At 39.5% G+C, this 16,548-nt stretch overlaps 1 protein-coding gene across 4 annotated transcripts in view; it reads right to left on the reverse strand.

The window, feature by feature from the left end:
• VAPB (VAMP associated protein B and C) overlaps positions 1-16,548 on the reverse strand; it is a 65,204-nt gene that overhangs the window by 29,952 nt on the left and 18,704 nt on the right. For all 4 annotated transcript variants that reach the window (XR_004033117.1, XR_004033116.1, XM_003277492.2 and 1 more), the window contains exon 2: positions 6,420-6,572. Coding sequence is in view for 2 of the 4 variants with exons in the window: in XM_003277492.2 (XP_003277540.1) it covers positions 6,420-6,572 (153 nt within the window). In the remaining 2 variants the exon portion in view is untranslated. The remainder of the gene's footprint in view (positions 1-6,419; positions 6,573-16,548) is intronic.

Consider the following 16,548-nt stretch of genomic DNA (forward strand, 5'->3'; position numbering starts at 1 on the left):
TAATTTATTTGTGCAGAGACTAGTACAAATGTGCTGACAGTGAGGTCTCCTTTCTCCAGTATCAATGGAAGATGAGGACTGCTATATACAGGCACTGGCCAAATAACAAGGCTTATTCACTCTTTTTTATAAGTATCTTTTAAAATGTAAATCTTTTTCAAAAATCCAATATACTTTTCAATCTCCTCTAACATTTATAATGGAATACAACATACCCCTTTTCTGATTACTCTTATGTTGTGACATGAACCCCCATTATATACCATCTTAATGAAACCTGCAAGCTGTGTCTCTTGGGGCCGATCACCTGAAACACGGAGAACAGTTCCCCGAGGCTTAAGGAATTCCAGTTCCCCACTGTTATTTCTGAATGCTCCCTGCACTTGATCTCTGTGGTGTTCCTGCCCAACCCGTCCACTGTCTGCTATGCACTGTCACACGGGCCACTTTCAATGTGGCCACCTCTGTACCCCTTTTCCCTTTATTCTGATCTGTGATGAGCTGGCAACCAGGACAGGGTTAATGGTAAGTCTAAGGTAAGAATAAACAAGACAAGATTCAAGACTGGAGAGCCCTCAAGTGTGTAAGTATGCAAGGACCCGTAATGAGTGAAAAGAAAATCACTTTTGGCTTCTTAAAACTTTGCTTATTTTTTGCTTTTCAGTTATGCTGTACAGAGCTGAAGTTACCTTCAGCTAACTGAGGTAGACGAAATGTGTAAGTCCTCCCGATCTTGATATTTGAAAATGTAAAGAATAAACTGTGTCATAGCCACAAAAAAAGTAACGGTTCTTCTTTAAAAACCTAAGTATTACAGTAAACTTGTAAAAACCCTTAAAAAGCATAATTAACCTGAATTTTTGTTGGTAATTTTCTTTTTTCTACTTTTTGTTTAACCAGAATCTCATCTGGTGAAAAAGATTAAAGACATCTTTTAAAGTATGAATGTGAGTTGTTCTTATCTGAGAGTAATAAGCCTGGTTCATGGAAACCACTTATAAAAAAGTTTCGCTTATCAGAGACTTCCAAAGCAAACAATCAAACGAAGAAGAATGTTGCTGTTAAGAAGCTCAAACTCCCCAAATGCAGCTCCCACTATCAGTGCTTGACGGATAAATGTTTGGCTTCTTTATCTAAGGGCTCTGTGCATTTATACCCTAGTGCTAACCACCCGAAAGGTACACTCCTGGTTGACTGGTCCAGGGCCACCAAACAGCTACATTAAACTGAGTCACGGAAATCTTAAAAGGATTATTAATCGCAATACTATCCATTTAAATTAACTGATCAATGTTTCCATCCAAGAAGAGTTGCTGATGTTCATGCTCTGAGGATTTTTCTTTTTCTTTTTTTTTTTTTGTGAGATGGAGTTTCTCTTTTGTTGCCCAGGCTGGAGTGCTATGGCGCGATCTTGGCTCAATGCAACCTCCACCTCCCAGGCTCAAGTGATTTTCCTGCCTCAGCCTTCCTGAGTAGCTGGGATTACAGGCATGTGCCACCATGCCTGGCTAATTTTGTATGTTTAGTAGAGACGGGGTTTCTCCATGTTGGTCAGACTGGTCTCGAACTTCCAACCTCAGGTGATCCACCCACCTCGGCCTCCTGAAGTGCTGGGATGACGGGGGTGAGCCACCGCACCTGGCTGTCCCGAGGATTTTACTGGAAAAACTTTATGCTTTAAATGTGATTGAAAAGAGTGCTGAAAAGGGCTGTATGTCAGGAATGAATACTGCTCCTTAATCCTTTGAATTCTAATTTAAAATACAGATTCAGACACTGGGAGTTTCGTGTTTGTCTTTAATCCATTTTCAATTCCCAAGGTACATTTAGTAAAGTGTATCTGTACCTAAATATGGGTATCTTTAATGACTCTTTCCAATGCCCTCTTCCACACACAGATATTTTGCATTTCTAATTTGCTTGGGACACAGGCAACCAATGTGCATAATTGAACTGCAAATGGAAGCATGCTTGCTACTTTAGTGAAATTAGAATTCAGTGAAGGTTATAAAAATATTAAACTTAATATCATATTACAGGAAGCATAAGTATTTTTGATGGGCCCATAATTTTACCACTTCACCTGCTGTATCCGCTGGCAAACATGGTTTGGAATATTAATGGAAAACTCCCTCATTATTAACTGAAGCACTAAAAAAAAAAAATATCCACAACCACTAACAGCTTACCACAAAGACATTTTCAGAAATTATGTACCTTAAAAATATTTTCCCACCATACAGTTCAGAAAATAGATTTAATTTTGTAAAGCTAGAACAAATGGGAAGATCCCCCACTGCCTCAAAACAATTCGTTAATTCAAAAAGTTCTTTATTCCTTACATTTGAAATCTCAGGAGGAAAAAAATCCAACCTCCCATTCTTCAATCTTTATTTAAGTGTACCTATTTTGCTGAGGTCCAGATTAAATAATTCAAAACCATCTCTAGTTGATAGTATGTATCATGGAGCAAGGGGCCAAAACCACAGCATTCTGGGCCAGTGAATGCAAACAGAAAGCCCCTTGCACCCCTTACCTACCACATGACCTCATCCAAAAAGCACAAACCCCAGAAGGGGCTACAATAAAAATGAGATGAGACGAGCACCTATGGAAAGGACAAAGAAAAGGATTCAAATCACAGGTCCAAGGGGCCAGGGCCTAAAGCAACTCTCTGGGAAAGCCCACATATTATAACCCACTGACACAAAAAGTTTAGGTTATGCCTGTGTCCAACTGTTACTTTACCACCTAAGTTTATAAAAGGGAGTTTTTTTTAAGGACCCAGTAAGTGATCTGCCGTGTTCTGAAGAAAATAGCATGATAGGTCAGAGCCTGAACTTTTGAAACACAATGTACACAATGTAAGGTCCCTTGAATATCAGGGTAATGTGAAAAGGTAAGAGCTTCACAGGGTTTGTCTGAAAGACATCTGGCTTTCCATGTCACAATCTGAACCTGTGTGCCTTCAAAACCTTGATCCCTCTGGCCAGCACTGGTGCCAGCTCCATGGGTGGACATCATTACCATCAATCCTCCCTCTCTTCCCACCTTCCTGCTTCCCTCCTCTCTTTCTTTCCTTCCACCTCCCTCCCTCCTCTCTTTAAAATAATGATTTAGAGCCTTCCCGAATAGCTAGTGCATCACAAGGATTTTCGGAAATGGGAAAAATGCACTGGTCATGTCCTTCTCAGGTATGCGGTGACACTCTGGGTGGTGGGCAGGGCAATGCTAGCAGTATTTTAAGTTGATGTGGTGGCCACCTTTTTAAAGATTATACCTGAAAAGGTACTGGCAACTTTTCACTATAAAACAAATGAATATTACACAAGGAAGAGAAAACACAAATTTCTTCTCAAAATTAGCAAAGGTCCATAAATAAATAAAATGTAGGGGTTAATTTATTTCTAAACAGTCAATTCAAGTATTATGCAATCCACCTTCTTCAAAAACTAGCCAGTTTTTGTCAAAGCTAGTGGAAGAACAATGTACAAATGTGCCACTCTTGTACCATGCTGTCGATTCTGCAGTATTTGTAAATATTCTGTAAGGTAGACACTATTCTCCCTACCTTACAAGTGAGAAAACAAGAACCTAGAAAGGTTAATAGGTTGGTCAAAATTCAGCCGACTGGTTAAACAGCACGACTGGTCTTCCTGTTCAGGTTTCCTGACCTCAAATCCACTAATCTTTGAAGAGAGTGGGTAAAACCAAGCTTGGTCATGTGCGTATCTGGGGAGAAAGGGAGGCTGGCTTTTGGATAACCTGCACTGCCTGTCCACTGGTATCCTCCTCTTCCTGAGGACTCTACTGACTCACCAAGATGTCACCATGTAGCTGTATTAATACCAAGAGGACTCCTAGAAAAGGGCAGTGCTTTTTATCCCAAGCTATGCATGTCTAATAAATGATGCAGTGGTCCCTCAGCACATACAACTGCAGAAAATGGGCCTGGCCTCCTTTGCTGACTTGCAAGGCTGTCCTAGAAATGTAATGACATCTGGTTTCACCTTGGTTCCCCCCAAGCACTGAGCTAAATACCAAATAATAACAAAGGGGCTCTTTCTAAGGTGCAGATGTGATCTTGTCTCATCTAGGAAGAAAGTCTACAGACACACAGACATTTTATTATTCAACTACTTTTTCCCCCAAATATATTAAACTTTGAGAATGGTGGTACTTTTTACATTCATTCATAAGTGGGGTCAGCCTCTAACACTACTGAGGCAGTTTAGTATGACAGCAAGAGCAGTGGATCAGGAGCCAAGCCACTCGCTTCAAATAGCAGTGCTGCCATGACCATCCATGTGACCCTCGATGACTATGCCACACTCTGTGCCTTATCTGCCAAAGGAAGGCCACAACCACAAAGTCTTGGTCTTCCTTGAGTAAGCAATCATAAATCAGAACAAAGGCAGAGTTAGCTTTTACTTTTTAAAAATTCCTATGATGGGGAAACAATGGATCTTCCTGAAAGAGAGACGGAGATGCTGGGCGTGGTGGCTCAAGCCTATAATCCCAGCACTTTGGGAGGCCGAGGCAGGCGGATCACTTGAGGTCAGGAGTTTGAGACCAGCCTAGCCAACATGGTGAAACCTTGTCTCTACTAAAAATACAAAAATTACCAGGTGTGGTGGCACGCACCTGTAATCCTAGCTACTTGGAAGGCTGAGGCATGAGAATCGCTGGAATCTGGGAGGTGGAGGTTGCAGTGAGCAGAGATCGCGCCACTGCACTCCAGCCTGGGCGATAAAGTGAGACTGTCTCAAAAAAAAAAAAAAAAAGGAGAGACAGAGACATACACATATACCCACCCATACATATTTATATTTTGTATCAGAAAACACACTAACATTGTACAACTACCTACTGAGATTCTTTTATTCAGAAAACCATGCTGCATTCCCTATTCTTACTGTGAAAATTGGTAATTTTCATCTACTGACAAACTTGCTCAAATTTGATACAGGCATGGAAACCGAGGGGGGAAAGTAGATACAAGAGGGGAATAAAAGATTTCAGCTGCCCTTGATGTCAAAGGAAAAATTTAAACCATACATATCCAGAGTATACAGAAATGCCAAAATCCCAGTCCCTTCCTTTCTCCAGAGTGCTGCAGTTCAAAGAGCATGGGCTTCAGAGCCTGTCAGAATGATCCACATCTTGGCTCTGTTACTTGCCAGCTTCATGGTGCTATGACGACCAGTCTACTTCTTAGTAAAATGGAGGAAACAATGCATCCCTCACGGGGCAGGTAAGAGAAATGACATGAGACAGTACATGTGCAGGTCCAACACATAAAAGCCCCTCAATCAATGCTGGCTTCGACCCTCCTGACTTCAAGATAATAACCTGATTCGAGAGTCCAGATCAAGTCTTGCAGACTCAGAGAAGCACCGGGGGAGAGCTGGCATGGGTGCACCATAATGAGAGAGACCAGATGCAGGGAATAAGAGTCTGCAGAAATGATCAGATAATGAAACACCTTATATCTTTCCAAAGAGGTGAATCATTTTCTTTTAGGTGTCAAATGAATAGCCAAGTGTATCACAATCAAAATCTATCATGGAAAAAGCCAGAGAGGTACTCATTTCAAATGAGCAGTAGCTTCTATTGATGCAGAAGCCTCTGTGACACTGAGTCACCTGATATTTACAGGATAAATACACACTCCCCCATAGCTCCTTCTTGGCTGGAGAAGTTCTAATGAGCTAAAAGTTTATTCCGTTTCTAAAATACATTTAAACTCCAACCCATCACTGACATCTCCTTAATTCTGAAATCCAATTCTCAATTTGGGCACTTTACCAGTATCTTTTGAAAAGTTGGATTTTGGAAAATACATGCACTCCCAGAAAGAAGAGAAAACCATCAGACATGCACCAAACTGACACCCTTGAGTATATTCCAATTTGCTCAGCCCTCATCTCCCCTGGCGTTTCACAATCAGTAAAGTGCAGTGGCCAATCACTGGAAATGGTATGAATTTAAAGTCAGAAATCATTTAGCTTAAATAAGAAAATAACTCCATTTAGCTTTCTCCCACAAAGTAAAATTAAGTTTGTTTAGCCCTTTTTTATTGCCAAAGGGCAGATTTAATTTCAAGGGAATGAAAACAAAACTCATTCTGAAGTAAAGTCTAAAGTTATCACTTCAGTTTTGCTCTAACTATTGAGGTGCAAAGGGGCTGTAAGCATTGAAACAAGGAGGCATTAATTAAGAAAAAAACAGGCGACTGGGACCCAGCTTTCTGATCACGGGGTGGAGGGTTGTGAGGTGGGGTGGGATGGGGTGGGGGTGGGGTGGAGAGAAGTCTATCATCATCATCATCTGCTACACTGCAAATACTAACTTTAAGAAAGCCTACTGTCCAGGGGCCTTCTGAGCCCACCCTCTAGGCCTCCAGTCTCACGACTTACCAGATACATTAATTGAGGCCCCTGCATCGATGATTCCGCTGTTGGGCCTCACACAGTACCTACGTGGTGCTGTAGTCTTCACCTTAAAACACACATTTCGGTCTGTCGGGTTGCCAAGCTTTAGGTTGGTGGTGACAACATCGGTGAAGGGACCTGTAGAATGAGACAGAGACTGATTGGGGGTCTCATGAGGAAAGTTTAGAAGGTTTGTGGAAAAGAGAGCTATAAATATAGTTAAGGGAAGATTTGAGATCCATGATTATCTCATTAACATGCCAATGGATGAAAGAGATGAGCTAAGGTTAATGCACTAGCAGTACCATGTTCCCACTATTTCGCCAGGTACCTAGTGTAAGTGTTCTAACATGTGCCACCTCATTGAAACCTCACAACTTTATGATTATTGCTGTTTTGCAGATGAGAAAACTGAGACTTGGGGAGGCAAGTTACTTGTCCAAGTTTTCATGACAGTGGTAGTGAGGATCTGTAACCAGATGGCTTGCATCTAAGGCCAGTTCTTACCCATGCTAAATACTGATTTCCACAATAACAATATGAAATCTAACAGGAGAGCGTAAAGGACTAAACTCGTTCCAAAATGATTATCTAGAGCACAGTGTGCCAAGAGGAGCAGATGGAAGAAAGACTTTGAGGTGTTAATGGTCTATAAACACAGAAACTCTCAACATTATAGTGTTGCTACAGAAAACTTAGTATCACCTTAGGCTATAGCAAAAAGTTCAGAGTCCTGCTGGGCAGTCCACACCTGAAACATTACAGACAGTATTAACTACTCACGCTACCGGAAGACTGCAACAGGCTCAGTGGCCTGAAGATACTTTTTATTACTTGTATTCACTTCCTACTTTATTAGATTTTTTAATTAAAAAAGTAAAACATGCTTCTTAAACCAAACAATAAAAGATGTATAAACAGGAATAAGCTTTCCTTTGTCCCCTGAGATAACTAGTATTAACAATATGGGAGATCTTTCCACATCATCTATGTTTACACAAACAACACATACACACATGTGCAAGGGATAGGGGCTAACAAATAATGAAATAATACTATTCCTATACTCTGAAACTTGCTTTTTTTCATTTACCCATCTATGGTGGACATGTGATCTCTGTGTTTATTAGTCAGGTGGCTACAAAAACTTAGGTTCTTTTCAACACCTTTTCAAATTTACATATTTTTCACCTGTGAATCAGTGTTTCTGTGTTTCCTCTAGGCAAGTTCTTTACTCTTTGCATTTGCAAGGAAACAGGAAGTGAAGGTGGGGAAAGGGTGTGCACTTATGTGTTCACAAACAAATACGTAATGTTGACCCAACAAAATCATTCAAATGTGTGTTTTGAAAAACTTTTCAATGAGACTCTAAGCTCCTGAGGACAAGGATTATACCTTATCCATCTCTGTAGCCCTAGCACTGTGGCTGGCGCAGAATAAAGGTCTCAATCTACATATTCACCAAGAAGAAAACTACCTGCGTGTGGATTATCTCCAGCAAAATTAAGATCCTCGGGCTGGTGTCTCTACTCTTGAGGTGCTCAGGGCATGGAAAAAAAAAAATCAATCTGATATGGGCTTACCTTAATACAAGTTAAGAAATCAAAGAAGGAAATGGGACTCAATCCCAAAATCAAATGACAGCCAGTTCTGCTATGAGACTTATTTTGAAAACATATATTTGATCCAATGTTACTCATGTGCATATTAGAAGGACATTCTGGACATAAAACGATTTTCGTATTTGTTTCTGTGTGATTTTGTCTGCTATCAACACTGGTGAACAGAGAAAACTGCTCCTCGCTGAACCCAACTGCAAAGAAATACAGAAAACTCACAAGCACACACACCTCAACCACCTACGGGATACCTCAGTTCACCTTGTGGGTAATGAGCCACACCTATCCACACTTGGTATTACAACTTTCCATACGATTTCAGGTAATCCTCCTTACTTCAAGAAAACAACTCTTCTGATGTCCATATCCACAGAAAAACTTTGGGTCTTTTTCAAGAAAGTGCCATATCTGCTGTAGCATTTGTGGCTTTACCAGCGCCCTATCTTTGTGCATGTGTCACCAACAAAGTCTTTGAGTGCTGTGCTCCTAACGGCACTTCCCTCATAAGCGCTGTGGTTTTCACGGAGCTATTCAGTATAGTGTGGTGATTCCAGGAATGCATAACAGCAGAACTGACTATACTACTGCATCATTTATTGTTTTGTGAATTATTATTGCAAACCCTACTCTCATTCCATGAGCAGTGACACCTTCAGAGATGAAATACTCCATGAGAATTTCTCCATTTGCTCACCTTTCTAACACAAACAACCCTATCACTACACTCTAAGTCAGCTCCCCATTGAAAACTAAGAGTACAGAGGAGGCCAGGTACCTGTGGCCCAAAAGGATTTTCAGCTACAGTAAGGGAGAGCCAGGTGCTGATGCTGCTCCATCCTTGCATCAAGTTCTTGGCATAAAGGGAGAAACAGGACACTTGGTGCTGAGGCAGTGCTAGGGAGATTATGGAGGCAGTACTCTCTGTGACTACCCTTTTCCACTCTCGAACACAGGCAGTCTGACTCATAATAAAGATGGAGAAAAATCTGTCCTCCTAGGAAGTCTCTTTGCTTGCTTAAGGAGGGGATCACTTCAGCATTCAGAATGGGGGTAAAAAGAATAGCTATGCAAGCTCTGATTTTCTAGGGTCAAACCAGCAATAAAACACACACACAGACAGGCATAAAGGGCACACAAACCTATGAGAGGGCACAAGCAAATCACCATGTACATGCATTCCCTGACCCTCATCTAAAAACTGCAACGCAGAAGAACTCCACATAAGCACAGCAGCATCACAACACTGGGGGAAGGGAGAAAAAAGTGGACAAAAATGTACATGACATAAAGAGACACCTGAAATGGGGTGAGTTTTCAAATATAAAGCCTAGGGATGAAAGGTACTCAATGACAGTTTGCATGTGATTCAGAAACTCTCAGGCCACAAAGCGGTCTAAATCAAAGCTTAAAGTTACTAGTTTCAACAAGATTCTGCCTCAAAAACATGGAAGTATCTTCAGAGCAGAATGCCAAGAATTCATAATGGCCCCCAAAACATCCAAAAATACATAGATCTTTTTTTCTAAAATGGTTTGAAGTATAGCGAGAGCAGAAAATCAAGATGATGGCAAGATTCCACTGTGATGAAATCCAGAATATTTGCTAGTTTCCAATTCAGTTACTAGTTTCTTCCTTCCCTCTCCCCGTTATGAAGTTGTGGTGTGAGGATCCCATATTTAAGTATTTGTTTATTCCTTACACTGACCTCTTCTTCAAGGTACTCTACAAAAATAAGCCAAATTTAAATGTAAACACTTAACTGTTTTTGAAAATTTCCCCAGGTTAATCTATTACATCGCAATTAATTGCTATTACACAGCAATCTTAATGGTGCTTCAACTTACATAAATCACATAAAAGGAAGTCTAAATTGTTAAAAGACAAGCAATATTTGTAATAATAAACAGGATAAAATAAACATCCCAGATTTCTCCCTCCACAATCCTGGGTCTTTACATGCTTGGGATTTCTCGGCCTTTCCCAGGCTTTTATTTGTAAAAATCTGGAGGGAACTATACTGAAAATACATGCAATGAAACAACATCACTGGTAAAATAACAAAGTCCCGTGGGTAAAAATCAAGATATTTTGTAAGAAGAGGCCAACCTTCCTCTCCCTACTCTGGGCAATTTACTCCAATAATTTTATTGAAAATAAATTATATTCTATTTGAGTAATTATAGAAAATAAACCATGTTAGTGTTCTCCTTTTCCCCTGTATTAATGGATTAGCATACACAAAACCCTCAATAAAAATGATGGAAAAGCTTATGAGCATCATTCAGACTTTTACTAGTCACTTTCATTTCATAAAACTGCCATTTCCATTAAAGCATTATGTAAAAAATGGGATTTTACTATACCAACATGCATATTTACCACCAATGAATTTAAACACTGCTTATAAAGTACAGAGTCAATTTTACAAATGAAATCTTCTTCCAAACTTAGAATTTTTCCTTTTTAGAGATAAAAAAACATGATGTGTCTCTAGAACCACAGCATACACTTTAAATCATTTTTAATCTTCTATTCCTTATTTCGGATAATGTCTGTAACAAAACTAGGAACTAAGCAACTACAATGTGAAATGGGAGGTTAAAAAAGTGAAAAAACATGAATTTGGGAGAAATTGGCAATACTCTTTGAAACTGTTACTCTTTCAATAATGTAAACAAGGCCCTTTACGTCCTAGTTTATGCATATACTCATCTGTGAACATTTGTGTGAGTTTGCTGAAGATGCTTACGAAACAGCGCTAACGAACTGAAAATGAATTCCTTGACATGCTCTAAAAGATATTTAGATAAAGCTAAACACAGTATAATTTATTTCCTCCGCCTTCCCTCAGGACCCACTGTGCTTGGATTTTTGTCATTTTAAATTGTGTTTAAGGCAATAAGAGGTAAGAGTAAGGCAGTAAGAGGGGCTAGAATTGACCTGTTTTGGAAGGCAAATACAATACCAGCAAAAACTTGCCTACCATTAAAAGTGAAAGAAGAAATAGTTGCTTTTTACTCTTAGTTACAAAAATTGGGCCTTAAGATGTATAAAGTTCTGGTTTAAAGGTCAAAGACCGTCACAATCCAGCACAACATTAAGAGGTCAGTTCCAGGTGTTGAAAATGTCATAAAAAAAATGGCTGAATAAACTTATCAGTCAGGAAACCTACGAGCATTTTGTGGGAAAAGTAGTCCATTAAATCTTTAAACAGTCTCCTAATCTACATATGATTTAAATGCTTTTCTGTAATTATTCATTCAAGAGCCATGGAAGAAAAATTAAAACCCTTCCTTTGAGGAAATGTAAATACTATCTTTACAAAAGAATAATTTAAAAGTTCATGTCCCATCAAACTATAAAAAGTAACAATGAAAATTCCCAGTGAACTGAAAACTCAATCTAGGCCTTACCTATCTGTATTACCTCAAGCATGGCATAACATCCTATCTACTAAATGGCAAGATAGAAGTTTTTAAGGAGTAAATATATAATTCTACCTTTTTTTTTTTTTTTTTTTTTTTTTTGAGACAAGAGTCTCGCTCTGTCACCCAGGCTGGAGTGCAGTGGCACGATCTCGGCTCACTGCAACCTCCACCTCCCAGGTTCAAGCGATTCTCATGCCTCAACCTCCCAAGTAGCTGGGACCACAGGCATATGCCACACCTGGCCAATTTTTGTATTTTTAATAGAGACGGGGTTTTACTACATTGGCTAGGGTGGTCTCAAACTCCTGACCTCAAATGATCCACCCACCTTGGCATCCCAAAGTGCTGGGATTAGAGGTGTGAGCCTCCGCGCCCAGCCATAATTTTACTTTTAACTTGGCAATTCTACCAGAAAATAAAGCCTAAAATATATTTAGACACCAAACTATAAAACTCCTACAGGATGACAGAATAAAATCTAGATGGCCTTGGATTTGGAGATGACTCTACTTACAACACCAAAACAAAATCCATGAAAAAGGTAACTGATAAGCTAGACTTCATTAAAAATAAAAACATCTGTTCTGCAGAAGACAAGCAAGCCACACGCCAGGAGAAAATACTTGCTAAAAATATACCTGAATAAAATACTGTCAACCAAAATATACAAAGAACTCTTAAAACTCAATAATATGAAAATGAAGGCTGGGCATGGTGGCTCATGCCTGTAATCCTAGCACTTTGGGAGGCTGTGGCAGGTGGATCACAAGGTCAGGAGATCGAGACCATCCTGTAATACGGCGAAACCCCGTCTCTACTAAAAATACAAAAAATTAGCCGGGCATGGTGGCGGGCGCCTGTAGTCCCAGCTACTCGGGAGGCTGAGGTAGGAGAATGGCCTGAACCAGGGAGGCAGAGCTTCTAATGTGCTGAGATCGCACCACTGCATTCCAGTCTGAGTGACAGAGTGAAAGAGACTCCGTCTCAAAAAATAAAATAAAATAACAACCTAATTTTAAAATGGGCAAACAATCTGAACAGCCACCTCACCAAAAATGTACAGAAAGCAAATAAACATACGAAAAGATGTCTGGCCAGGTGCGGTGGCTCACGCCTGTAATCAGGAGGCCGAGGCAGGTGGATCAGCTGAGGTCAGGAATTCGAGACCAGCTTGGCCAACATGGTGAAACCCTGTCTCTACTGAAAATACAAAAAGTAGCCAGGTGTGGTGGCCCATGCCTGTAGTCCCAGCTACTGGGGAGGCTGAGGCAGGAGGATCACTTGAACCTGGGGGGCAGAGGTTGCAGTGAGCTAAGATTGTGCCACTGCACTTCAGCCTGGGTGACAGAGTAAGACTCCGTCTCAGAAAAACAAAAATAGAAAAGATGTCCAATGAGATACTGTTACACATTTGTTCATTTTCTTATTGTTGAGTTTTAGAATGGCCAAATTCTAAAATATTACCAATACCAAGTGTTGGTGAGAATGTGGAACAACAGGAACTCTCATTCACTGCTGGTGGGAATGAAAAATGGTGCACAGCCACTTTGAAAGACCATTTAGCAGTTTCTTACAAAACTAAACATATTCTTACCACACAATCCAGCAATCACCCTCCTTGGTATTTACCCAAGTAAGTTGAAAACTTATATCCACACAAAAACCTGCACGAGGATGTTTATAGCAGCTTTATTCATAACTGTCAAAATGCAGAAGCATTTTGTGAGTGGATAAAATGAACTGTGGTATATCCAGACACTGAAATAGTACTCAGTGCTAAAAGGAAATGAGCTATAAAGCCATGAAAAGACAGGGAGGAGCCTTAAATGCATATTCCTGCGTGAAAGCAGTCAGCATGAAAAGGTAGCATACGGTATGATTTTACTCTATGACATTCTGGAAAAGGCAAAACTACAGAGACAATAAAAAGATAAGGTGTTGGCCGGGCGTGGTGGCTCACATCTGTAATCCAGCACACTTTGGGAGGTTGGGGGGGGGCGGGGGGGGCGGATCACTTGAGGTCAGGAGTTCGAGACCAGCCTGGCCAATATGGTGAAACCCCATCTCTAATAAAACTACAAAAATTGACTGGGTGTGGGGGCACACACCTGTAATCCCAGCAACTTGAGGGGCTGGGGCAGGAGAACAGTTTGAACCCAGGAGGCGAAGGTTACAGTGAGCCAAGATCGCCCCACTGCACTCCAGCCTGGGTGATGGAGCAAGACTCTGTCTCAAAATAAATAAATAAATAAATAAATAAATAAATAAAATAAGGTGTTGATAGAATTTAAGGGAGGAAAGAACAGGAGGAGCATACAGCATTTTTAGGACAGTGAAACTGAAACTACTCTGATATTATAATGATGGATACATGTCATTATACATTTTTCAAAACCCACAGAATGTACAACACTAGAAACGAATACTAACGCAGACTACGGACTCTGGCTAACAATGACATGTCAACGTAGGTTCACCAATGGTAACCAATGTACCACTCAGTGTAGGATGTTGCCAGTGGAGGGGGTTATGATGCATGTGTGGGGTAGGAGTTACATGAGAACTCTGTGCATACTTTCTGCTCAGTTTTCGTGTGAACCTAAAACTGTTCTAAACTATATTTTTTTTAAAAAAAGGAAGGGGAAAAAGTATTTGGTCTTTTATATTAATTCACTGTCGGTAGTATCCTCCTTAACATTTCTAATATTAAATATTATTGAGATTTTGAAAATATATATCTGTATTGTGTGTGTGTGTGTGTGTATATATATATGAATAAAGATTCTTTGTTGTGCAAAGTGATTGCTCCTCTTCTTTTTCTAGAGTTCATGAAATTCTGGTTTCACAAATACATATCCTTCCTTTGTAATTTATCTTCTGATGTAGCTACAATACTTTGAAACTCAACCTATATATGTTACCAAATAAGTTATATACCAATTTGATATATAATCTATCAGGTCTCAGTTTTCCAGATATAAGTTTAAAGTTATTAGCTTCACAACAGTTTTTTTCACTTTGCATAAAAAATGCTATTATTATTTTATACTCCTGCAAACACAAATTAGGTACAATATCTCTCCTTTTCACAGCCTCTCCAAAAAACAAGTTACCATATTTCACTTCAACTCTAAAAAGATTACCTTCTGGGAAGGTAATAATCTGTCTCCAGAAGCCTATGACTTTTGATGGATTTTGTTAAGACAATAAAAGTGTGCTTGAGGTTTCAATACAGTAGACTCTGTATGTGGGAAAAATACACTAAAATGGAGGGACACGGACATTCTAACATAAAATCTGTTAGATATCTTATCAATATTTTTAAATTTTAACCTTTGACAGCCTATTTTCATTAAAAAGTATCCTACTGCTTTCTGCTTTCCACACCCATCTGCAGTGCACCAATCCCCACGTTATTTCTTTTCTTGTTTATGTAAATCTTCCCCTTCTAGAATGGAAACTCCATCAACACAGACTTTTTTGTCCCTCTTGTTCATTACTGATCATCAGCACCTAGAACACTTGCAGGCATAGAACAGATGCTCAATAAGTATATTTGCTGAATGAACAAATAGCCATGCCATGCTTCCATCTACTTCACACAATGGCTGTATTCTTCCTCTATGCACCCCCTGTACGCATATCCAGGCTCTGGGTGAATAAATACTGAGACTACTGCTGCTCCTGTTCCAGCATTACACCCTTTTCATCTTCTGCATAGGACATAATTTTGTTTGTTCCTTTCCTGTTTCCACATGGAGTAGGGGGCGGGGCGGGGTGTCTATCCTATTCATCACCAGATCCTCCGAACTAGAACAGTGCCACAAACATGGTAAAAATGTATGCGGCATGAATACGAGACTTCCTCAGAGGTCATTGTACTCTGATTCTGCCGCATTTCCTGTAAACAGACATCTACTTCAAAACCTGGATCTGAAATCATTCTAAATTTGTGCTGCTTATATACAGGTTGAAGGTATTAAAAATGCTCACTGTGTCAATAATGCTTTCATCATAATTATTCTATGGTGATTTTTTTTAAAGTTGCTCCCTCCCTAAAAAATGAAAGAGACCATACTAACAGATATTCAAAGAGAGTGATCTCTTAAATAACCATGAACTCAAGAATAAGGACACTGGAGAAGTTTTCTTTAAAATCTATTTTCTTGATCGAATTGTTAGCTCACACATTAAATCAATGCTTTAGAAACAAAAATAAAGCTTTAAAGCTTTGCAACCAATGTGTTTAAATGGCAGATATTATATTCCAATATTCCAGCAGAAAGCCTGATTGTATAGCTCTTATCTTGAAATAACCACATAAAAACAACCCTACCCATAGACACATAACTTTCCTGAAGAACCCTTAGAATGCAGTGTTTTAAATTAATAAAGTATTCTCCTGGTATCCTCGGGAGCTAGCCAGCTACTGAGAAACATCACACCTGTTACTGCAGCAAGAGAAATCAACACCAAGAACTCTCACTGATGATGCCATCAAAGGCACACCAGAAGCCAACTTGATTGAAATAGACTATACCAGACTTGCAGGCTGCTTACTCAATTCACTAGTTTCCTAGGTCTTTCAGAGCAGAAAGAAACAAAACTCAGCCTGCCACCACCTCCACGGGTGGGAAAACTAAACTGGAAGGCATGCTATTGTAGTTTAAGAATTCCTAAGATCAAACTCAGGAAAGCTACCTGAAAAAAATATAAAGTTAGACAGTAAGGAACAACCTGGAAAACTAAGATATTTGCAGTTTATATAACAGATAAATGACGAGAATTCAAAATATATAAAGAATTCTCTTACTTACAATAAAAATACTAAAATCTCATGAAGGAATACTATACAACTCTTTAAAAGAATGAACTAGATCTGTATTTCAACAACTGATAGGTCTCAAAAACATGTTAAGTCATCCATACACCATGACACTACATTAAGTGATCGAGAAAAAAATGGAAATAGTTCACATTAAATTCCTCTGGGGAGTTAAAAAAAAAAAAAAAAGAGGGAGTATGAATCAGCAGATATGGAGTACAGACATGTCATAAATTATTAGT

Source organism: Nomascus leucogenys, chromosome 13, assembly GCF_006542625.1.
Source record: "Nomascus leucogenys isolate Asia chromosome 13, Asia_NLE_v1, whole genome shotgun sequence".
NCBI classification, from domain to species: domain Eukaryota; kingdom Metazoa; phylum Chordata; class Mammalia; order Primates; family Hylobatidae; genus Nomascus; species Nomascus leucogenys.